We start from the raw sequence: 25,284 nt of genomic DNA, 5'->3' as shown, positions 1-25,284 counted from the left end.
CCTTGATGTCACAACTATATTCAGACAGACACATGGCAAAAATGATGTGCTGTTTGAGCATGTAAACATGTTCTAGTGGAAACCCCAAATACAAGAATGAACCTGAAAAATAGCATAATATGGGACCTTTCATTTTGTATAACACTGTAATACAATTGAATCCTTAGTTCCATCCATATAACCATTAGACACATTTCTATTATTATAACTGCAACTATTAACCTATTAGGAAACGATCCACGATAGCATAGAACAGAAAACAAATGAAAGGAAACTACGGCAATGAAACAAGAAAAGTAGTTATAATAGCAGTTTATTACATTATATTCTTTATATTGTGTTTGCATATGCATGTGTAGTAATAGTAGTAGCAGTATGTTGATGTGTGTATTTAGTCTTCTATACACTCTAAGAAATTAAATAGTGATGTTGTTCATATTGTCTAGATAGACAGACATATATACTGTATATATATATATATATATATATATATATATATATATATAGATAGATAGATAGATAGATAGATACTTTATTGTCACTGCACACAAGTACAACAGAACTTAGTTTGGAGCAAACCTGAGAAGCCCTAATAAAACAGGGGAAATCCCACAATACAGAAACACTTTGAGTACACACATATCTACAGTTCATATAAAAATATAAAAAGTGTATCAGAGAACATGTGTTCAAAGGAAATACTGCACTGGGGGTTTAAATGCACCATCACCGTAGGATAATATACAGACAATTTTAGAATGAGAGCATGGTGTGTGGCAATACAGCAGTCAAGAATGCAACAGTAAAACATGTTGTTTTTTAAATAGCTGTCTATATAGCAGTCCTGGGTAAGATTTCTCAACCAATGGGTAGCCTATAAACATTGTTTCATTAGTACTTTTTCTTATAATGTATTACCATTAGTAGGCCTATTAGCGTCAGTACTCTATCACTAAAGAGGTACCATAGACTTGAAGTGGCGCAGTCCTTTTCTATGGGGGAACTGTTGTCGTGTCCTTCCACCGTCTGTAGGTGGCAGCACCGCGCTGGAGTCTGTGTTCGCGCTCCCGAGAATCAGAGAAGAAGAAGCAGCAAAGGGCGGCCTTCAACGGTACAGCACATCTAGCCAAGTTATTTTAGCTAAAACGAAGTATCAATTTCCCTCCTTTTAGATAACCGACATAGAGGTTGTTCGGAATAAAGATCCATTCATGTAAGTACACCCGGCTGACAGTGTTCGATACACTACGTAATATTTACAAGATCTCAGACAGAAAGCTAAACATCTAACTGCTCGCTATTGTTTGCTCCGGGGAACTAGTTCAACTTGGTGCATGCCTGTGCTTTGTTGGGTGCAGTGTACTTCCTAGAAACTTTAGGCTGGCACCGCTGGTTAGGCCAGTGTGCTGAAGTCCGTTAGTGTGTTGGCAGTGGGTAAACTATGTGAGCTATACATTACTAACCTTTGCTAGCAGGTGATGGTTGCTAGAAGTCTACCCGCTTTAACACACGTGCGCTAAATGCCATGCGTGGATTATCGGACACGTCCCAGTACGAGGTGCTTTTCTCACTCATAAAACTACCCCGAAGTGATGCTTTTCTCCTTGGCCAGACCGTCGTCTTGATGGGGGCGTAATTGTTTAACCATGAAAGCTTTTATGTTCTCAAGAATAAAGTTGATTTTGCTGACCAAAACAAGCACAGACGCACCCTTTATTCTCACCAACTACCCCGTCTCTTCCTGTAACCCAATATACTCATTCGATTAACGTTATTTGCTCCAATACACGCTATTGGGATACCAAGATGACGGTTCTTTATGTGTGTCTAGTAAAACACCAGCATTAGTTTGAAAAATATACTTTAGAAGCGAGATTAGTCTGTGCCATCGGAGTGATGTCCGATAATGGACCCCCTGCTTTCAGCTGCTATGTTTAAACAATGTTGCCGGGCCAACAAGAACAGCCTGTTATCGTCCACAGCTTCAGATATGTAGTTTTTTTTAAGTTTAACTATACTATCCTGAAGTGTTTTGTTAATGTTATCAGCTCGCGGGCTAAGAAAAATGTGAAGCGTCCGTTTCCGGAATTACACGTGTCGTCATTACTAAATGCGGAAGCGTTGATCATTGAAGGTAAAGAAGGCTTTCTGTAATATAATTCCCGTGAACACACTGAGTTTATGAGCTGTCAGGGAACCAGTCGGGCAACCTGCTGATGCACTTTTAATGAGCAAGGCAAGGGATGCTTTTATGTTGTCTTTGCCATTTTTTATTATTATTTTTACCTTGACTTTCACCATTTTATATAATAATATAAATGTCATGTCATTACAGGTGCTGACAGAGCAGTGGGTATTCATACAAACATGTCAGGGTCATGTCAGGACAGGAGTCGTCGCTGGCAGGAGATTCAGAAAGGCCTGCAGTTCATCCAGTAAGTGTCAACGTTTAGGCCTCTTGACGTCAGGGATGTAACTTAATTTTACTTTAATACAATTGTGTGTGGTGTGTGGTGTGTGGTGTGTGTGTGTGTGTGTGTGTGTGTGTGTGTGTGTGTGTGTGTGTGTGTGTGTGTGTGTGTGTGTGTGTGTGTGTGTGTGTGTGTGTGTGTGTGTGTGTGTGTGTGTGTGTGTGTGTGTGTGTGTGTGTGTGTGTGTGTGTGTGTGTGTGCGCGCGTTCCTGATGTTTCCATGTGCACTAGTCTAGGTACTTGTCTGCCTGTGTTTGCGATTACTTTTTAATGAAACGGTGCGACTGCCTCCATAGACTGCATGATACAAGAATGATTTGTCAGCTTTACATCATGCATTGTTGTTCAGATCAGCTGGGTGTCACTGAATGACACGGCCGATTACTGGCTACACATTAGTTTTGTTTTTAATGTAGGATGTTCTCCTGATCGGAGCCTTGTATATATGCATTAGAGCTACGGCCAGGCAGCCACTGTTACATTTTATCCAATCTGAAAGGGCCTTTTATTTGTAAAACAAAAGTGATACTTAAAATACTGCCCTGCGCGTCATCGCTGTTCAGTCAACTTGAAACTTCACTGATGCCACGGTGTGTTGAGTTGTCTAATACTGACAATGCCTGATGATCTAAACTATAAAATTAATCACCCTCATTGATCAGTGCGCTGAAGAGGGAAGGTGACTTAGAATGCCAGGCAACAGCTGAACCAAAAACCACATTAACAAAACAGCTTCATGGTGGTTATTGTGAAATTTTCCATGATGATTTTAAATGACACAACCTTTTTGCAGCTAGTTTCTAGTAAAACAAACCATCTGCCAAGTTTCACCATACACCAACTGATTAATAACTTTCAGAAATGAATCTTGACAGTGAGTTCTTTGTCAGTATGCATATGTGTATTATACTCTTTTACACAGGTATGCTGTCTTTGACTGTTTTTTTTTTTTTAGTATTTTCCTTATTTGAACCATATTGAGAAATTTACAACAGCCTCACTTTTCTAGTGTTTCAGATGTTTTGGTATATTTGAACACATTCTTATGAATAGTAATTGGCATTTTTTCAATGTTAGAAGTATAGAATAGTTGAATCACATATTTATTTAGAGTGAAATGACTTGTTTGCATTCAGCCGTCAAGGTCATCAGCACCTGCATACGCAGCAACCTGACAAACTAACCGCACACACACACACACACACACACACACACACACACACACACACACACACACACACACACACACACACACACACACACACACACACACACACACACACACACACACACACACACACACACACACACACACACACACACACACACACACACCTTCCTGTTATGATGTCCTGAAGTCTTAAGTTCACATCTGTTTGTTTTTTTATGACAGTGCAGAACACACCTATACTGTAACTGTACTATAGATATTAAATGATGAATCACAAATCTCAGGTGTATTGTTGTACCGATTTAGATAAATATCAGGTTAAGCTGCATCACTCCCCTGATTTTGAGGAATAAAATGCGCGGGATGACCAAATTATTAATCAGGAAAATAATCGGTTTATTCATTGATAATGAAAACGATCCCTAGTTACGGTCCTACTTTGTTCTGAAATAAACTTGATGTGCTCTGAATGCTACTCAACTCCAATCAAAACTGTTACTTCTCTGTCCAATACATGTTCTTTTTATTCTGCCAACACTCAAGGTTTGTAACGTGAACTTTCTTTTGCTTTCAGATCAACCCTTCCATTTCCTGGTAGTCAAGAGCAGTATGAGGTAAGCTATATAGATTTTGGCCAATACTTTCCAATACTTGTGTTGCACTGAGCTAAACAGATTCCCGGATGACGACTGGGTCAAATGAAAGGCAACCTGTGATTTTCTTTTGCCAGAGTAAAGGTGCCTGGATGAAAAGACACTTAAGCTGCTGTATGAATCTTTTATACTGATCTGGTTCTCTTTATTTGTCAGGTGTTCATCAAGGATCTTGTGTGGAATCTTTTTGGGGAAGGAAATGACGTGTTTAGAGAAGGGGATTGGACAAAGTCCATCGAGATGTACACAGAAGCCTTGAGTATAGCAGAGTATGCGGACTCCGAAGATATTTGTGTTCCAACAAGTTTACTGGAAAAGCTGTATGCAAATCGAGCTGCCTCCTACCTAAACATTGTTCCGGTAAGTAGGCTGTCGCACTATCACACTTGAGTTTCTGTTTCAATCAAAACTTTGAATTCTCTCTTCCTTTGACTCTATCAAACAGTTTACAAATGCGTTAAATTGTACAAGTAAGGTCCAAAATATAACAAGTTTGTTTTTGGATTCTTAAAATTAGAACCTGCACATTTTGGAGGTTATCTGCCAAAGTCAGCAGGTTGCATTGCTTACCCTGTTTGAAAACAAATCACCTAGACCAAAACACAATTCACACAATGTCAGCATAAATGATAGTAGGAAGTAGGTTCTTAGATGTCACAGCAATTTCAAAAGAGCAGCTCTGTTTTTAATTTCCCTCAGATTCTAAGCCTTTAGAAGTTTTGTTTCTTGCCCATTAGGCAATGTTCTCCATTACCATGTTGTATTGGGACATGTCCTCAGAATATCTTTGTATTCATGCACATTGTGTACATATGCAGGTCAGCTGTCAACTGACATTTTTGTTCAATCTGCACCTGATCGACCCGCTTTCTCTGCATTCTCTGAATCTGCAAACATACCTCGGCCCTTAAAAGCGTTCTGCCCCCCTGTTGTAGTGTCTGTGTGTAATAAAGCTTATATCTGATTGGCTCCTTGAAGTGCCGGGCAGAATCTCCCATCAGTTCGAGATCTTTTATACCAGCATTTCCTTCAGAGTTGATCTTAATATGAAAGCACAGGACAATACTTCAGGGGTTGTGGATAGAAGGGCATAGAAGACACATGAAGCATATTTTAAACTCCCAGCTCACCACATTAACACACTGTTCACCTCCAGTTTAACTGCCCTGGCCGGGGGACAGGTTTGTTTTCGAGGGGTGGAGCTGACCACCTTAATGTCGTGTTTAATGTTTGTGCCCGAGTGTGGGGGTATTTAATTGAACAGGAATGTCATGTGGCCTTACCTTATTGTTGGCTGGTTGCAGCAGCCACTTCCTGGACTTTCTACTGGTTGCCTGGGAACCTCATGGTCACACACACACAATCTTTCCATCTAACTCTGGGCAAGAAGGCAAATAAGCATATTTCCCAAAATGTCTTAAAACGTGCTTAACTGGTGCTTTTATTCATCAGTTAATTTACTAGCATCTTATTGCACAGAATTTAGGATCTTAATCTGAAATCTGTTGCAATATCCATAACTTCCAAACCTAATGAGATGCTTTGGGGTTCCATGAGATGGTACAGTACTTTGCAGGCAAAAATGGGTCGATAAAGAAATGCATATATTTGATGAATTGATTAGTTTTCTGAGAACATCAAATATGATTCATTTGAATGGTGTGAGTTGCATGCACAATGAGTCGACCATATACCACATTGATTATACCTGCGGTATAAAAAATCCAATGTGTTGTGATGCACAGCAATGGCTTACAGACTCTGCTGGACTTCTTTTCTCGAAAGAACAGGTGATATCTGACACCTTTTATCACCAACTGTCATGTTAAACTCGGGATCCAAAAAAAAACATGTCCATTTGGGGGAAAAAACGATGCTTTCAGATGAACATTGAGTTCCTCTTTCCTGTCAGTGTCCGTCTGCACTGAATCACGTTACATGGCATAGAACACTCAACTGTCTTCAGGGAAACACATCCATATCTGACTCACCTGAACATGTAAAACCAATTTCTGATCAAACAGTGGTTTCTGTGCTCTGTGGTCACTACAGCAATATGGTTTGGTACAGCTTTTCTAACTATGGGACATATGTTGTTTCTTAGGGGCTGTATGACCAAGCATTAGAAGACTGTGAAAAGGCTCTCCAGTTAAACGAGGGGAACTACAAAGCACTGTACAGAAAAGCAAAATCCTTGAAGGAGATGGGAAGACATCAAGAGGCCTATGAGGCTGTTGCCAAATGCTCTCTAGCAGTGCCTCAGGTAAGGTTTATATTCTACGTGCTTTATGTTGATTTATCCAAATGTCAAGGTCTCACTATTTTTCGTCTCAGCCAATTTTACACAAATTAAGCAAATTGGAATGCTGTTCAGGCCGCCTGCAGGAAAAGCACACCCAGTGGAGTCATAATGTTTCTGGCGTGTTGCCTGACACGCGTTCATTGTTGTGACTGTTGCACAGTATCTGTAGTTTGAATATAGAAATATCAGGTAAAATGGATGTTGGTACATGTGGCTTAATTTATCATATTGTTTTCCATTTTTTCTCTGTCACACTGCATCACTGTCTTTAAAATACTTCAAAAGTTTTCAGAAATACATGCAAAGTGACCGTATACTTGATACAAAATGGCAAGTTTCACAAAATATATATATATGTGCAAAATAAAATCCTTGCTAAATGGGAAAAGATGCTTTTGAACAAATATATAAAGGAAAGCAAAAATTGGTTATTGGAAAAAACAAAGCTTGAATTGGTCGTGGTTGCCATGGGTGTGTTTGAATAAACGCTGTCAATTTGCATTGTTTCCCCAGGATGCCAGTGTCACACAGCTGACTCAGGACCTTGCCAAAATTTTGGGATTGAAAATTCGTAAAGCTTATATAAGGAGTAAGGTACGTGTGTCTCATAAAATCACGATGACAGTTGGCTTATTTATTGCAAAAAAATTGACAACCATATAAGTGTCCTCCCAACTCACTTTATATGCTTGTCAATTTTACCCCACCGTCTGACTGTTTTTTGGCGTAGACAAAACGTAGACATTTTTTTGCACATAGACTGAGATCTTTATAATGAACATAAAGTCATAATTAATTAAGCTAATTCCGTTTTAACAGCCTGCCTTGAATGTTTTACGAGGATCAAATTATCAAGATGCGTCATGTGACAAGGTAAACTACATAATATCTAATACGTAGCTGTTTTGTCCTAAGATATATTCAGTGTTCAATGAATTTCCTCTGCTTTTATTCAGTTTTCCCATGGCTCACCTTCAGTTGAAGATATAGAAATTGGTAAGTGTAATGCAGCTTTGATTTGTTATCGTTAATTAATCCCTGCAAAATAGTTCTCCGATTGGGGGGGGGGGGGGGTGCAAATGCGCCGTTTACCGCTTTCACCTCTTGTGAGTTTGCAGGGCTGGTTAATTAAAAGCCAAAGGACAAAAAACACTCATCTAGTTTTCCCCTTGTGTGTTTTAGAAGTGCCTCAGCTAACCCAGGATAGCAGTGTTTTGGCTCCAGCTCCAATCCAAGCTCCAGTGGCGGTACACTCGCCTCTAAATGAAGCAGTGATGGATGAACTTCCTCCCAACAACTGCATCTCATCTGTAACCCAATCTGAGCCTCCAGGCTTCGAGTCTGTTTCCCCGCCTGTGTCTGTACACACGTCAGTGCCCCTTCCCATCCCCACATACGTTAACGGGTGCAGAACCAGTAAGCCTTGTACGATGCTTGAAACCAGACAAGATTTCGATGCAGACATCATTGGGGACGACCTAGATGATCTACTGGACCAAGCTGGGCCTGAATCAGCCATGGTTAGTGAGGAGATATGGCCGCAGGCTCTCACCAATGAATACAAATGTTGCAGCGTGCCAATACCTGAACCGAAGTGTGACTTATGTTTGGCTCTTCCTTCAGGTTATACCCACAGTGAAGGGGCCTCTTCCTTTGCCAACCAGTATTGCCTCGGGCAGTCCAATGTCAAGTCCATTCCTGATGCCATCTCACATCAACCCATTTCTCCACAGTAGTTCCCAGCAGTGCACCGTAACTCTGCCCCCGCTGTATCACAAGTCGGGGTCAAGTACATATTTTGGTATGGACACTTTTGATTCTCTTCAGCCACCACTGGATTCGCTGGACAGTCTCTCTATAACGGACTATAAAAATGGTATGTTACTTTGTTACCTGGCCTGAGAAATCAGGGGGCTTTATTTTGGTCCAAATAAAGTCGATCAGTATCAAAGAGTATCAGCTGACCAACACTCTACTGATTTTCTCTCGTCTTTTAACATTTCAGAATATGCTCCAAATCCATTCATTTCACAGGTAATATTTGTTTGATAATTATAGCCAGCCTAGATATTGTTATAGGCTTATATTTTGTCATAATTTTTTTTTTTTTTTAACCAGCTAAACAATATTGAAACCCCCATGGGAATGGCTGTGGGTATGCCTGAAGTGAAGGGTCCTTCTCCTGCTGTTGAATTGGCAAAGAACCCCTTAGCTGACACGCATGAATTCAAACAAGCTTGCTCGATCTGCTACGTCAAAACTGGTGAGCTGTTGTTTTAATAGTCATGTGCAGTGTGTCGTGTCTTGTCTTTAAAGGAATACTTTCTCGATTTTAAACAAGCTCTGTGTCATCGCAGTGTGTGCTGATGAACAGTGTTTGTTTGGTTTCCCTCACTGATGGAAATCCCAGTTAAGCGTACCAACGGAGCTCCGCCAGATGAAGCGAAACACCTCATCTCGGCAGACCTCGGATGCCCGGGAAGCACTCACTGCCCATATTGCCATGATGCAGAGCTGGATTTAAATCAGCACAATGTCTCTTTAAAGGGAGGGAAGTACTGTTTGGTCTAATCTGTGTATTTATTTTGCCATCCATAGGGCCTGGTGTGTTGGATTACACACTTCATACAGAAGAGCATAAATGCAAAAAAGACGCTTTACTCGGCAGAATCAAACATTCACCAGACAAATCGTGGAAGCTCATAAGGCCAAGACCAACAAAAACTCAATATGTTGGACCTTATTACATTTGCAAAGGTAACATTTCTAAAAGGTTTTCATTTCCTTTCCCTGAAATCCCAGTAGTTGGATTTTCCCAGAGAGAGAGGAAAAAGTCCTTAAGCTGGGTTAAATTTTGACCATTACTGGGGCATGTAATGCCTTTGTTTTAATGTGTTGCATTTTTTTCTAAAGCATTTTTTGTATGGAAAGTGCTCTATAAGTTTATGTTTTCCCCTACCTACCCATGTTTATAACATACATATTCACATGAGTGGAGGAGCTTTTGTGGAGCTGCTGTCACTTTCTTCTGGCACTTTTTAACCCTTTGCTGTTGTTGCACACAAGTCATGTCTGGTTAACAGCTAATACTAAAATGTTCCCTGTGTTGTTCCAGAGGTGGCAGTTGGGAGAGATTGCCTGTACCCTGGCCACTGCACATTTGCCTACTGCCAGGAAGAGATTGATGTGTGGACTCTAGAGCGGAAAGGGTTTATCTCCAGAGAGCTACTCTTCGATCCTTATGGGCCCAACTCCAACGTCAGGTTGACTGTCCCCAAGATCTTGCAGGAGCATCACGGGATATTCATGTTTCTCTGTGGAGTGAGTATTTATTTAGTTTGGCCCATTTGCAGCTTCGTTTTTTTTTAATTCCAATGTCAGGCAAAAAAGAAATACCGTCTCATTGTAAATGGGTATTTATCTTCAAAGATGGTTCTTACATTTTTATGTATGTGTATAAATGTGTATATACTGTGTGGGTGTGTGTATATATATATATTATAGAATATTGAAATTTCCCAAATACATTGTTTCCAACTTGCAGGTGTGCTTTGACCACAAACCCAGAATAATCAGCAAAACCAACAAAGATGACCCATCACTTTGCTCTCATCCAGTAACGAAGCACGACTTTGAGGATCATAAGTAAGTCATTTCACATTTTACAGCACACAAGACCTAGTGCGAAATATCTGCGGGAAGGATAAACTTGTGAACGTTGTTTCTCTCTTAGGTGCCTGGTTCACATTTTGAAGGAGAATACAGTCCGTTATTCCAAAATCAGACCGTTGAGTCCTCAGTGCCAGCTGGATCTCTGTCGCCATGAAGTCCGCTACGGCTGCGTGAGAGAGGACGACTGCTTCTACGCCCACAGCCTCATCGAACTGAAGGTCTGGATGATGCAGCACGAGCTCGGTAAGACTGCTTTTTAAAGATACTCTTCCACGTGCTGGAAGGTGTTGTACCTTGAAGACAAACTTCTAAAACACCTCTTTACAATATTTGTGACCGCTAAATATTTTATTTTATTTTGGATCATATAGGTATAACTCATGAAAGTATTGTCCAAGAAGCAAATAAGTTTTGGAATGCAACAGCTTCATTGCAGGGAGCCCAGGTAAGCCCAAAATACTCTGTGAGCACTCCGATCACTGATTTATTGCCTGCTACGTTTCTTAACTTCTTATCCATCTAGTCTACCTTTTAATGTGCCTGTGAAACAGAATGAACACAGAACAGAATGTGCTGTGCCCAGTGAAACACAGTATTTGAGTTGTATACAATTACAGCCTCTGTTTTACAGGAAGAAAAAAAAACAGGGCTTTCACTGCTAAAAAAAATCTCTATTGTTTTATTGACATTTTATCATATAGCAAGAGATAAATTAGAGATTAAACAGATTAAAACTGGGAAAATGTTTTTTTCATTTCACTTTAATATGGCCTACTGGGTTTGACTTCAATGATATAGTATGCATTTTCTACTAATAGCTTATTAAAATCCAATACTCGTGTCCATTAAACATTTTGTCAGTGGTATTTTGTGTTTTTCTAATGTGATTTGAAGAAATAATTTCCTACTTGATCGGTGTATATGTTGGCCTTAATCTATGACTTGCATCCCCATCCCCTTTGTGTTAAACGAAGATTTTAACCTGTCCCTCAAATCTCACAGCAGCTTTCCAGCGCACAGAGGAGGTTTGGGCCCCCAAATCTGAAGATGATGTTTGTTTGTGGCCAGTGCTGGAGAAATGGCCAACTAAGCGAGGCTGACAAAAACAAGAAGTATTGCTCAGCCAAGGCGAGACACACGTGAGTATTACCAAGTCTTGGAACACATGACTGAATTGATGATGCGTGAAACCCTGTCGTTCAATACATTTTTCCTCAGACTCAGTTTCTCTCTTTCTGTCTCAGGTGGGCAAAAGACAGGCGGGTGGTGCTTGTAAGTTCCCATGAAAGGAAAAAGTGGACGACCGTTAGACCACTTCCAACCAAAAAACCCATCCCATCTCAATTTGAGGTACATGCCAAACCTTTTCCTACGACATGGTTGTTTGATCTTTGTGTTCCTGCTTTAAAACAAATCTCCTGCAATGGTCACCAAATGTTATTTTTCCCTTTATTAGATTTGCATGCATGTGACAGCTGGCAAGAAGTGTCAGTACATTGGGAATTGCACATTTGCCCACAGTGTAGAAGAAAGAGACCTGTGGACCTACATGAAGGAAAACAACAGTGAGTTATGCCAAGGAGATGGCCTCTCGTACACGGTCGAATTTAATTAGTATGTGAGGCACCAAAAATAATCACTCATTTTATCCCCTCCTTTAGTTCCAGATATGGATCAGCTTTATGAGCAGTGGCTGCAGTCTCAGAAGCCTGGCTGGGGTGAGGAGACCTCCAATAACTCTGTCAGGGAGAATGGCAAACAGATCCACATGCCAACAGACTACGCTGAAGAAGTGGTGAGTTTTTAAAGCCCAGCAAATATGACGCACTGCTTTTGTCTGGTTTGTGTATAAACTGGTCAGTGGTGTTTATTTTGTACCGTTCCTCTAAGAGCCACGTTTTAGTAAAAGCCTGCCGCTTAATTAAGTTCATTTCCTCTCCTAGATGTAGTTTAGAAACTGTTTCACTGTACAGCTATGAAAACAGTCATTGGCAGCAGTGTTGTATTTCTTTCTTTTGATAGATAATAATTTAGTTGTCAGACGCAGTAAAAACTATTAGTGCCTAATTGTTAAATTGTGTGAATATTTTTGATGGAATCTCATTTTAATGTAGTTATTTGATAAGTAATTCAAATGAACAGCGATAACGTTGAATGGAATAAAAACCAGATGGTAATTAGTCATTGGTGTAAATGAGATGGCTGTGTGTGTTTTTCGCAGGCTGGCAATCACTGTTGGCTGTGCGGTAAAAACTGCAACAGTGAGAAGCAGTGGCAGCAGCATATCACATCAGAAAAACACAAAGACCGAGTTTTCAACTCTGAGGATGATCAGAACTGCTGGCAGTATCGGTTTCCCACAGGAACTTTCAAAGTTTGTGAGAGGTAAGATTATCAGCCACTCCACACCTGTATGTCTCTGGTTACCAGTCTGACTCCAGCGGTTTGTGATGGTTGACCTCTTTGATCTCGTTTCTCTTAGGTTCCTCAAAGGCACGTGCACAGAGGATGACTTGTGTAAGCTGGCACACGGAGAGCAGGAACTAAAAGAGTGGATGGAGCGCAGGGAATTCCTTTTGATGAAACTTGCCAAAGCCAGAAAAGACCATCTTATAGCACCAAATGACAATGACTTTGGAAAATACAGTTTTCTGCTTAAAGACATTATATAATGATGCGATGACAATATTCATGCTCAGTTGCGCTTAATGCAGTATTCAAACAGTCTAGAGTCAGATGATCCTTGATGGCCTCTGAGGTGCAAAGGAAACACCCTGATCACGGCATGATTTTAAAGAGGGAGTTCAGATCCAGCCCTCTGATTGGTGGCTGGTTTACTCTGATCTCAACTACACAAGTGTTATTGTTAACAGCAAATGCTGAGTGGAAGACACTTGGAGCTTTGCTATGCACCATTCAGTAGAATATCTGAGAATGGTGCTGAGACTAGCATGTGTAAACCTTGATCAAATACGTGTTCAGGTACACTTGACCTTAAAATAATTTCTTTTCATAAACAGTTTGTATATGTTAATGACCCCTCAATAGGTTTTAAGTATCGAATACTTAATTTGAGAGTTCAGTTGACGTTCTCTTATTTTAATCCATCAACATAGCTCATTTTCAATTTCCATTTATCTAATAGTGTTACCAGTGTAATGGGAACCACACTGAATAAAACTTCTTTTCCTAATATGGGTTTATAATGCTGTTTATTATTATTATTTATTACACATCTGTTATCAGGGGTGAGAAGAAATTCCAAATTATTCAAAGTAGTAATGCCACACTGTAGACATATTCCATTACAAGTAAATGCCCTTTATTGAAAACATTAAGTGAAGGTATATAGGTCGGTATTATCAGTAAAGTACTCAACGTAATTCTGTTATTCTGTAATATTGTATGTCATAATTTTTGTATAACGTTTAACGTTTAACTGATCTGGGCCCCAGCCCTACCCGGGCTGGGTGTTGTGGAGGATATCAAATGATATCTTTTTGACAAAATACCTCTATCTATATTGCATGGTTGACTGTGTTTTTCTTTTTTTTCTACAAAATATTTACACAATGTGGATACAATGGCTAAGTGGGAGAGAAGTAGAAGACATTTTGTAATATTCAAAATCTAAGACGATATCCAGAGTCATCACGATTTTGATATAATCAATTTATTGTCCAGCCCAAGAGCCTGCATGATTCTGCAGTTTCTGTCCAAGCCCGACTCGAGACACAGCAGCAGTTTTGAGCCAGAGCCCAATTTAAAAACCTACATTTCCCGTGTCTATTTATCCAGAGGATGACGGCGGCACGCAGCCAATACACTATTCATGGCAATACAGATTCTAAAGGTCTGCATTTAATGAATTTAATAAAATAATTTAAAAAAAACTGCAAATCCGACCTGATTAAAACCTGAGGTAATTTTGAGGAATTACAGCCCAATAAGTCAGGTCCCATCCAGGTTCGGGCAGATAATCAAAGCTCTACTCCGAATGCAGGTATAATGTAGTATGAAATGGAAATGCACACAATTATACTACATTAGCTAATTTACTTAGCATTCCAGCCAGGCAGAAAAAACAAAAACATAATTGCATTGTGATTTGTTTCCTGCAGAAATCAAGGTGGAGTTTAAAATTGTGTCCTTGAAAAACAGGCTTGAAGTCTTAGTTGATCCTGATGCAATATGAATAAATATCTCAATTCAGTTTTAGTAGAGAAAAACAGGTGGAGTCCTTGAAAATCTGAGTCATCTTTATTTCATATTTCCAAATCATCTGATATAACTATTTTAAATGAATACTGAATGATTACAAAGATGATGCTGGATGTATAATCTGACAAGACACTTCAATATGAATTCACAATACACAATGCCCCCAAATCTGGGTGTTATTTTTCTCACCAAGCATGAGCAGATCATTTTTAGAGGTAATAAGAGGCGTACAGCCCTGACTCTTTAAGAATCTGACCACCTGGGAGTAAGTGAGGAAACTTCTCTTAAAGTACTTAAGAATCATACTTCACAGCGCAAGTACTTAATGCACAAATACAAGTCTGTTTTCTCACGTTGCTCTTGCATCATACCCCCCCCCCCCGGAGTCAGAAGCCTTGACATCAAGTAGAATCCCCTGTTCAGTCCTGTGAGATGGTATTTCTATTTGTCAAGAAGCACTTCAAATGATGTACTCAGCTGGATACACATGAGAGGAGCAGGTCGTCCAGCCACCAGCGAGGCGGCGTTTTCACCAACAGCTCTGCATTCAGGCCAGCACCTGCTGCAGGTCCTCCACCTCCAGCTTCCACATCTGTCTGTGAAAAGCTGCGAGCTCGGAGAGGTCTGCCATCTTCACTGCACGGATGACTGGCTCCGGGGAGATGGCCTGGATGACACCCATCACCATGACATATTTGCCTGTAAAAACAGCAGCAGGTGGTGAATTGTTCAGTGACAATATATTCAAGGGAGCGAGGACAGAGATATGAGGAGATGTGGCTGTTATAGAGATAATCATGTGCTGTCATTGTTTTTAGCTTAATGTTCCTGATTTTACCACACAACTAGCAATTTTCCTGGCTGGCTGTGGTAGACTTTCATGGACGTAATCCAGGAATCATGGCTGGAATGGAATAAATCGAATGATTAGACAACAGACTGCATTGCGGTCTGATCTCAACACTAGTAATAAACAAACCATACTGAATTGGCAGCGGTGGAACGTAAAAACATCTCATTGAAAAAAGCTTAGGAATTTGCAGTTATAGCATCCATAAAGCCTAATGGACCTTTCTCGCAGCAGACGATTTTGCTTGTCAAACACAGGTGTAAGTAATAACATGAACGATGGCTGCATTCTGGTTCGTTTTACCACCTACAGGTTCCTGGTGTTGTGCACAGTGGCTTAATGACACCGCTTAAAAGGACATTTAAATGAAACAAAGCCATCCTTAATGTTATTACTTAGGTACACCTGTCCACAGCCTCATTTACCAATGCTGTTTTTTTTATTTTTTCATTAATCCATATTATTTTAAATGTCCAGTAACTAGATATCATAATAAAAACCTACAGACTGTTAAAGGAATGTTTGTTGTGTTTTTGATAATCTGGGTGGTAAAAAAAGGAATAGGAACCTTTTTTTTAAAACACAATATTTAGAAATAAAGTGGAAACAGAACTGTATACAGTCTTTAACTTCAACATGTTTAACCAGCCCCAAGTGAGCTTGTTTGGTGGCCCCATCCCTACTCCTATCCCCTACTTCTGACACCTTTACTCCGACCACACACATCTTCCAACTTTGCTTCATTTTGTTTATGGACCTTGCACGGTTTTCGGCCCATGGGCACAAAGTGTGGGTTTAAGGCTCCCCGGAATACACCCATTTTGGAAATTACTTTTTACAACACACTATACTATGACTTTTTTTTCTCGACATACTATACCATGACTTTTTTCACACACTATACAATATAAACCCCATAGAGAATCTCTGGAAAATCCTTAACAGAGTTTTTCTAACTGTGGAAGAGACTGCAAGAAGAGTGGACTAATATCAAACCAGGGCTGAGTGTAAACTAGTGATGTCCTGTGGGCGCAGATGTGCTGAAGTCATTCAAAGCAAGTGCCTACACTTCCAATATAGCCCTGAGAAAACATTATTACAATCTTCTCTTCTGACACAACAGTTACTGTTCTCTGATTTTGCTCACTGTTTTTTTCTTTTTCTTTTCACAAAATAGAGGTTTTTGTTGAAGTGCCTTGGTTATTTAAAAAAACATGTTAGTACAGCAGTGGTATAGGCTGATATTCCACCACATTCTGAACAATATTAAAAAAAAACAGTACAACACAGTTGTACTTCTCTCATTTTGATCTCCAGTGTAAACTATGTCTTTTTCCCCCCTACGTTTTTCGTGTATGTTGAAAAAAATATAGTATGTTGAAAAAACTAATTGTATATAGTTTGTTGAAAGAAAGTCTAGTATGTCGAAAAAGTCCTAGTATAGTTAGGTCTCTGGTTTCAGCGAAAGTGCTTATTTTTCCTAATTTACTTTATTGTAAATCAAATTTATAAGGATTGGACTGTTTGTATGACAAAACAAACTGAAACAAATGTAGACTATAACACCCTCTTGAAACATTAAAACAAACTGTCTCTTATGAGGGATCTACCAATGAAAAACCAACTTTACCTTGGGCCAAACATGGTTTGCCTTTGGGGATGTTGTTGACGCCCTGAACGGCAAAGGTCCCCGTCTCATCCATCAGCAGCACGGTGTTTCTGTCCAGCTGGACCTCCAGTACAGTTCCCTGCATCCACACCAGTGAGACCAGCAGATAGCGACCCCTGCCCGGCCTGATAACATAACCATCCCCGTTGTCGGCGGTCCCCCGGCTCTCTGCTGTCCTCAGCTGACCGGACAAAACTTTTACCGGCGGTGAGCGTTTCTTCTCTCCGGTTGTGTTCTCTGTTTTATACATTACCGACTACTAGTGTCGTTTAACGGTGGTTCAAGACTTCACATTACCCGCGTCCCGCCCACGCAGTCAAAAAACACCGGAAGTCGTGGGCGTATTTAGTTTCAGTAGCAAGTCTAGTTCCGGCCTGGAATCCTTCAGAGTAAAAGCATCTCTTCACGCTCTGAATGTCAGCCATACTCTCCATATTGAGGTGCGCAGTGTACAATCCCCTTGAGAACAATAACACACAGGCCATTTGGATATTTTAAATGTAAAAAAAAAAAAAATTCTTCCTTAATATAACAACCGTAATATTATGACATACATATTTAATCAAAGTCAAAATGTGTCATGGTCAATCTCAGTTCATTGAATTTATGTATTTTTTTACATTGGTTTCTTAAGCAACAATTACAGAGGTTTCAATATATGGAATAATTTTTAATTAATAAGTCTCCTGTGACATTTAAAAAGATCTGTGAAAAACATGATACTGTATCAATAGCCTAGTATTATTTTGTCTTATTACTATTATTTACTCGCCTTATTTGTCTATGTCTTCTGTTTTTTTCATTATAGACTATATGTTTTTTAAATTTATACATTTTTTTCCCCTTCATGTTAAATATTGTTGAATAATTGTAGGGAACCCAAACAACATGCCAAGTGCTTGAGGGTTTTCTGTGTTTCCTTTGCTTGTCCTTTTTTTTTTAATTTAATGTCTTAAATGTAATCTTCTTGTTTTTTAACATGTTCTAAATAAAGCAAATCAAATTATTCACAACTAGTTAATATGAGTAACTGGCTGAAGGTAACATGGATGAGTGTGTATCATAGAATTGGCAAAAACGTAGCCATGTGACATCAATGTTTTTAAAAACACATCTAAGAAATAACTTCACTGAAAGGCGATATTGACCTTCTTAGTTATACTTACAATATTACCAAAAATATAGAAAATAGAGCGAGATACCGGAGTTTTGGTCCCCCTACTGCCTCTAGGAGACTCAAATGATGCTACTTATATTATCATAATTATTATATTAGAATCACACAAGCATCTAACTGTTTTTACTCTAGGAAGGCTAGGCCTATAGAGACATTTTTTAAATTTATTCCTACAGTTCTGTCTCTTCTGGTAATTTTTCGGCATTTGCCAAATTAACGTTAATTGAAAAACAACCAACACATGGCTTCACATTTTTACTTTATACTGATTTTACATGTCAATGAATTTGTCATGAGAATGGGTCTGTGATTAAAACTGTTGTGTAAAAACAACGTGTTTAGAGAAATGACAGATCATGTTTGTAAAATGACCAGGATGACTAATTGAAATACTGGTAGGAAGAGCCAACATCCTTTCCCTTGGATGTACTACTGTGAAAAATCCTACTGTTTTAAAAATAACTGAACAGGCAAATGCTACTCATTAAAAACACAAAGTGGATTTTAATTATGCTCTCATATTTTAAAATACAGGGCTGTTTATCTGTCATGCGGTCTTGAAAAAATACACAACACAATTAACCCTGCAAGGCATGAAAAATAACTGATATGTGAATTCATCACATGAATTTCACACACCCAGCAAAGATCAGGGAAATATGAAAGGTTGGAATATTAGCCTATTATGTTTTTTGAAAAGCCATCATCATTTCATCAGCTCGGAGGTGTTCTGCTAAATAAAGCCCTTTATGTGGGGAAGCACAGTATTATGGACCAAGATCAAGCCAATCACACTAAAAGCCACAAACATTTTCAATACCATTTTGATCTCCAATACACACCTGTAAAACGTTGTGACTGTAAAGCTCCATCAGACAGACAGACTTGTAAACACCTAGCAAAATACCCCAAATCATCTGTGGCATTTCCCACTACAGGACACACACACACACAGAGATTCACAAGGTGAAAACGATACCAGCATCGGTGTCGCGGCTGGTAATAAAAGCCAAACAACACACATCACAACAGGTCTGGAGGGTCCTGTCAATACAGAGAACGCTTGCAGAAAAATATCCTGCAGCCTGAAAAAGAACCGCTACTTGGGAGATTTATTTTTCAGCAAGACAACAACGCTTTAAAGGGCAATATTAACGTCCTGGAGTGGTGCAGACCTCAATCTAATCCACAATTTGTATAAGGAGCTGTTGGTGTTCACTCAAAGGCCCCATGCAACTAGAGGAGAGTTTGAGCCATTTTGCACAGAGACTGGGAAGACCTGCATTGTTGAAATGTGAAAAACAAAAGTGAATCAAAAATAAATGTAGACAAAGCTTGGGTGGCTACAACACAGAACACAGACAGACAACATCAATGCCCCAGTGCATTCGTTTCATTAAATAATTTTATTTCTTTAAGAATAACTGAAGAAAAGTGTTAGCAATTTCTGTACAATTGTTTCATCATTTTCCCTTGGCTTTGCTGAAAACCTTAAATGATCAACAGGGCTGAGAAATGTTATGCTGCCACATAGTGCACTTTTAACCTAGAAACAATATGATTAGTCCACAGGCATTCGTCCATTTCCTTTGAATGTATTCCAAGACGTTCCTTTAGCTTCACTGTTGACTCCAGTTTCATTTTTATATTGGCTCCTCCTCTCAATCCCAGTTCAAAAAAAGAGGCACATTAGAAATACTGCCATTTTCCAAGGACTGTGTCTTTGATTGCATCGACAAACTGTACAGGCACCCAGTAGACCCAATATTGAGACGCTTCTGTTGGACCCAACTGAAAAGCCTACGGAAGCCAAAGAAAAATGGAAAGCATGTTCAATGATTACAGATGTTCACATATTCTTTAGATGTAAATCAGTGTGACATCTGGGGGTATTAAATTAAAATTAACAATTTAAACTCAGGTCAACTGGAATAACATGCATAAATTTTTGCATTTGCAACATCAATGTTCAAAAACCTGGTAGCTCTGTGTAATATACTGCCAAAGACAAATTCCTTTTACAGTCCACTTAATCGCTCTAAAAACCATTCTGAAATACAAATATATATATATATATATATATAAATAAATGACTCCTTATCTTCTTCTTTTTATCTTCAAAAGCTAAAGCAAACAGGGTGGATCTCTAATATCAATGATGGGCTTGCGATTTTAGAGGCAAAGCTCCCTGCAGTGCCCACTGACATTTTAAACCCTCATCTCCTCTTCCATCTACTCCTCATACATGATCAAGTCTTCAGTGAAGCAGGAACCGGTAGCTGGCATCAAATTTCATCCTCGAGCCAAAACATTACAACACAAAGCGCTGTAACTGTCACTGTAAATCCACTATTCTGCGCTTTGAGTGTATCAATCCGGTGTACATACTGTGATCAATGAACTGTACAGGAATAAACCTCCACACATTTTTATTGGCTGCACAGTCCAATCTCTTCCATCTACATGTTCAGTCAGTGGGAGGAAGCAAGAAAACAGTAGCTTGCTTAAAACCACTTGTTGCCAACACATTCACAGCATTGCCTGTATCACATTTAGAATGATCAGATTACTTTTCTGGTCTTGTTTACTTCCCATTCATCAAAACATCAAGTTCAAAACACATCAGTTATTCATCTGACAGAATCATCAATTGAGCGTTACTACATCTTCCTAAACTTTTTATATCAATGCTGTTATGACACTTTGAGTTCTCTTAAAAACAGATTTTGATCCCCATGAAACTACCCGATTCAATTAAGTTTCTTGTTCAGGGATTTCCATTTCATTGACAAAGAACAACACAAGTGCTTTCAGACAGAAAGGTCAATCTAGAGAGAGCGCTGACATTTCCCGCTCCACTGCAGAGCCCAAAACAGCAAACGATGACCCCCATCACTCTGATACATACATACTACAGTGACTTCAGGGAAACGCTCAACCTGCACCGTTCACTCGCACAAAATACTTTTTTTTATAGCAAAGCATAACTGAACTAAACAACATATCTCATGTCCCTATACAACTGTCATAGAAACTTCACCTTCATTTTGCTTAGTTACATGAACCATTTGCTTGCTTGTGATATTAATTTTTTTCATAAAACTTGCAAGTAGCAGTAAGAACCTTTACCATCATGTGATAGTCCTCATGGCCTTCGATGGGTTCAGACAATACGTTTTTAATGGAGCCCATTGGAACTTTCTCCGTTCTCTCTGTAGAGATGAAAACACACACACACACACGCACGCGCACGCGCACACACACACACACGAACGCACGCACGCACGCACGCACACACACACAAACAAACACATCAGTATCTGTGTGTTGCAGTGAATTTAGCAAAAACTGAGGCTGGTTATGATCTCACCCTTTGTTCCGATCCACAACTGATCCTGCTCCAGTTTGAATGTCAGTCTAACTTTTCCTCCGGACTTGTTAAACATTCCGGATAAAGGCACTGTAGGTAATCGTTCCTGTTAGCAGGAAAAGATAGTCAGTCTTTGTTTCTGGTATTGAAGCCATATAATTGACATCTGTGAAAACAGCTTTGAACTGCTGTGGGAGTCAACACAAGACAGGAATAGACCTCCCTCCATCTTCTCTCACCTTTGTTCCTTTAATAGATGCCATTATGTCATCTGGTTTACCTTTGTCCAAAACTTTCCGGTGTTGCTGAAATAACAGTGGCGGTTTAATATAAAATATTATAAATATTTGATTATGTTCTGCAGAAACAGCATTAATCTTACCTTTTGCCTGCATAAAGGCTCTTTCTTGTTTTCTTCAGCTTTAACTTCCTGCTGAATGGCCTCTTTGGGTGTATTCACAGCTAATACATCATTTATCGTAGATCCTACCACCATTATTTTTGCACCGTTTGTAACCTTTATTTCACGTAGCGTCTTGTCCTCTGGAAGCAATCCTTTATACATCACTTTCTGCATTGCAGGTGGAAGACCTGGGAAAACATTTATTTTTAAGCTTTGCTAATCATTTTAAACAGCCACTCAACGTTTCATTGGAGGTGAAGTGCTGTTCTTACCAGTGAGTGAGTGGATCCTCTCTTTTAGTTTGGCTCCGGTGTTATCAACAGGAATTTTCAGGTCATATTTATTCTTGTTCCAGATAATCTTCAAGTCCACCATCTCCTTCCCGTCGTCTGCGTCTGCGTCTGCGTCCTCGCCATTGCTAATACTAGAGTCCTGAGTTGTGGTGTCTCCTGCAGTCGTGTGAGACGTAGTTTCCGTGTCACATTTTTCAGCATCCTCACCTAGTGGTTCAGCTTCTTTTGGCTTTGTCTCGGTTTCCATTATGACTTCTTCACTTCCTGGAAGAGTATGAAAACACTGATTTGTATCCATTCAATGAAATTCGGTGCAAAGTTGTTAGTTCTCAGAAAAGTATAGCCCATATTTTACCACGGATGCAAATAGTCAGAAATACACATCTGGCATGTTCTACTAACCACAGCCGTATAGTCAGCATGTATGTGCGTCTTGCAAAATGACATTAAACAGTGTTTAGCACATGTACATGCCTGTATATACGTTGTTGCCAAGCGATGATTGGCGTTATATGGGAAAAAAATAAAGAGTTAGGGAATGTTTGTCCATACAGCTTACCGGAGGAGAAGTGGGTAAAGGAGCCCACTCAGTGTCCAGAGGTGACTCACCAGGTAATGCAGGCGGTCCTTGGTCACATACAAAGCGGAGAACATTGGACCTTTTTTGGGAAAATCTGACCTTTTTTTTTTTTTTAAAGGGTCCAAAGCGGGGAACATAGGACCTTGGGAACATAGGACCTTGGGAACACAGGTACGCTCCCCTCTCAAGTCATATTTTCCATCCCTACATTTATTTTGTTTTGACTGTACACATGATAAGCATAATTTTAAAAACTACCCAGCCAAATTTAGGGACTTTAATTTAATAAACAGGGTTTACAATTATCATTGCAATATTTTGTATGGAAGTAAAGGACAATGCATATGAAACAATTAAACTTTTGTACTAAACAATTAAACGTGTGTACTAAATAACTAGCTTAAGTGTGTAAAGGTAACTATGAGTCAACAGTTTCAAAGTGTGTAATGAAGTCTACAGTTTCGCTTTTTCTTTTCTCTCCCTCTCTCTTTCTCTCCCTCTCTCTTATGGGGGTTTTCTAGCTCTTTCCATGCGCTGTTATTTTCATCTAGGCAGCAGTTCTTACTTGTGTGTTGGGTGAGGGAATAAATAAAAGAAAACTTACGCCTGAAACCTCAACAGACATGTTTTTGAACGAAAATACGTAACGTTACTCGCAAAAACACTGTTAGCTCATGTATGACGGTTGGCCTTACTGATGACAAAACTGGTAACGTGAACGTAACAAACTGTTTGTTGGTAACTTCGTCGTTGCTATTCATAACCACACCGCATTTAGTTAGCTCATTAACAGCAAAAGTTAACCAACTCAAACCCAACTCCGGTTAAATCGTCTAGCATTAACTTTGGTCGCCCATAAACCTAGCTAAACGTCCCTGCTGTTAGCAATCGTTAACGCTAGCTAACGTTATAGCTACAACACCGGGGAACATTAAATAATACAACGTAAGTGAAGGACGTACATTTACATCACGCTGCATTAATAGTGCCGTATGTTAACATGTCAATTACAAACACGTGCTATTTCATTAAAAGTGCTGTGGTTCAATGTAAAGATATGAAGGAAATACTGCTGTATTTTCTCAATACCCACCATCCTGGGTCGCCATGATGATTGTGTACAATCTGTGGTAGGTTGAGGCAAAGAGAGTAACGTTAGAAGAGCAGGATGACAGTCGTAGTTTCAGTTACCGGTGGACAGGAAGACAGAATGGAAATGCGCATGCGCCCTCGAAAATAACTGCAAATATTGTTGTTGATTTCTAACAAAAGCGGTTGTATTTATGATTAAGCAAATCATGTTTCAAAATAATGTAGTCAAGTAAACATTAAGTGTGGTGTAATACAAAGATTTTTCATCATGATAACTGAAAAAACTGTAATGTAGACAAATACGGGAATTTTTGGCAAACACGGAAGCAAGTGGCAGTGTATCATCTCGCTTTGCAAATCTTCTTTGTTGTTGTGGCAAGAGCAGAGTCTGAGAGAGAGGTGGCATTATTCTCAATGGCTATTGGTTCAGTTTTTCTTCTTCCTTTATATTGTATGAAGTTGGGGGTTTCTAATTATGCATTATCGCCAACTATTGGATCTCTTCTGAAGCTTTGACACAAACCCCGTTTACTTGACATATAGAAATCCCTTCCATAACTTTCTAAGACATGTGTTACCACAACCATACTCTATATAGCACATGGCATGTGTATACAATTCACTGGAGAGCTACTTTTTTTTATTGACGTTACAATTACTAAAAAAAACTGTTTCTTACCCAGGTCTATATGATTCATGTGCACCATGATTATGGAACTGGCTACCTCGTTTAACCTACACTAAATTGTAAGAGTCTGAAAACTATGAAAGAATGAATTAATATACAGGTTTGAACTTTTCAGAATCATGGACTCGTCTTCTCATCTCTTACAGTCTGCTACTTATCTCCTTTGTGATTTATAACTCCTATTCGCCTTAATGCAAATCATTTTACTGATAATGTGGTTCGCTTTTCCATGTGGCACTTTCTCGATCCTTGTGTTGACTATTGTTTTCTTTATTCTCGGCGGTAGTAGCTCAGACCATAGGTGACTGGGCTGGGAACCGGAGGGTTGCTAGTTCGAGTCCCTGTGTTGACCATGAACTGAGTGTGGACTGATGGCTGGAGAATCCCTGTGTTGACCATGAACGGAGTGTGTACTGGTGGCTGGAGAGGTGCCAGTACATCTCCTGGGCACTGCCGAGGTGCTGTTGAGCAAGGCATCGGACCCCCAACTGCTGGGGCGCCGGTCACTGGCAGCCCCCTCGCTCTAACGTCTCTCCATTGGTTGCATGTATGTGTATTTCGGGCCCGTGTTTGTGTAAAATGAAAAATAATTAGTCCCCATTCGCGGGACTAATAAAGGAATTCTTCTTCTTCATCATGGGAACAGCAGGCATGTGATTGTAATTACAGTTT

General features: G+C 39.6%; 3 protein-coding genes across 4 annotated transcripts; 1 reads left to right on the top strand and 2 right to left on the bottom strand.

The window, feature by feature from the left end:
- The first annotated feature begins 1,085 nt into the window (after positions 1-1,085).
- On the top strand, positions 1,086-13,456 carry zc3h7a (zinc finger CCCH-type containing 7A). 2 transcript variants are annotated; one of them, XM_083930567.1, is made up of 23 exons: positions 1,086-1,213; positions 2,336-2,435; positions 4,217-4,256; positions 4,452-4,655; positions 6,400-6,558; positions 7,111-7,191; positions 7,417-7,470; positions 7,554-7,593; positions 7,780-8,117; positions 8,221-8,473; positions 8,603-8,631; positions 8,716-8,860; positions 9,196-9,354; positions 9,713-9,918; positions 10,142-10,242; positions 10,331-10,512; positions 10,641-10,714; positions 11,275-11,408; positions 11,514-11,619; positions 11,726-11,834; positions 11,931-12,064; positions 12,491-12,654; positions 12,752-13,456. In XM_083930567.1, the coding sequence occupies exons 2-23, from the start codon at positions 2,368-2,370 to the stop codon at positions 12,939-12,941; spliced, it is 2,970 nt and encodes a 989-aa protein (XP_083786693.1). In that variant the 5' UTR covers positions 1,086-1,213; positions 2,336-2,367; the 3' UTR covers positions 12,942-13,456. The 2 variants fall into 2 exon arrangements, with proteins under 2 accessions (XP_083786693.1, XP_083786692.1); XM_083930566.1 differs by having other exon boundaries at positions 11,272-11,408.
- A 1,581-nt stretch (positions 13,457-15,037) lies between these two features.
- rmi2 (RecQ mediated genome instability 2) lies at positions 15,038-17,259 on the bottom strand (the record flags this gene model as incomplete). Its single annotated transcript, XM_083932068.1, has 2 exons — positions 15,038-15,189; positions 16,971-17,259. The coding sequence occupies 2 exons, from the start codon at positions 17,257-17,259 to the stop codon at positions 15,038-15,040; spliced, it is 441 nt and encodes a 146-aa protein (XP_083788194.1).
- A 1,472-nt stretch (positions 17,260-18,731) lies between these two features.
- ubfd1 (ubiquitin family domain containing 1) lies at positions 18,732-23,986 on the bottom strand. The gene is made up of 7 exons (XM_083930536.1): positions 23,926-23,986; positions 22,232-22,516; positions 21,939-22,147; positions 21,796-21,861; positions 21,557-21,662; positions 21,316-21,398; positions 18,732-19,986 (listed from the first exon to the last, which is right to left on the bottom strand). Exons 1-7 carry the CDS (start codon positions 23,939-23,941, stop codon positions 19,876-19,878), a joined length of 876 nt encoding a protein of 291 aa, XP_083786662.1. The 5' UTR covers positions 23,942-23,986; the 3' UTR covers positions 18,732-19,875.
- Between the last annotated feature and the right edge of the window lie 1,298 nt (positions 23,987-25,284).

Source organism: Echiichthys vipera, assembly GCF_963691815.1.
Source record: "Echiichthys vipera genome assembly, chromosome: 17".
Classification (NCBI taxonomy): Eukaryota; Metazoa; Chordata; class Actinopteri; order Perciformes; family Trachinidae; genus Echiichthys; species Echiichthys vipera.
Note: the sequence above shows the minus strand (reverse complement) of the source record. Positions and strands in the feature narration are given on the sequence as shown.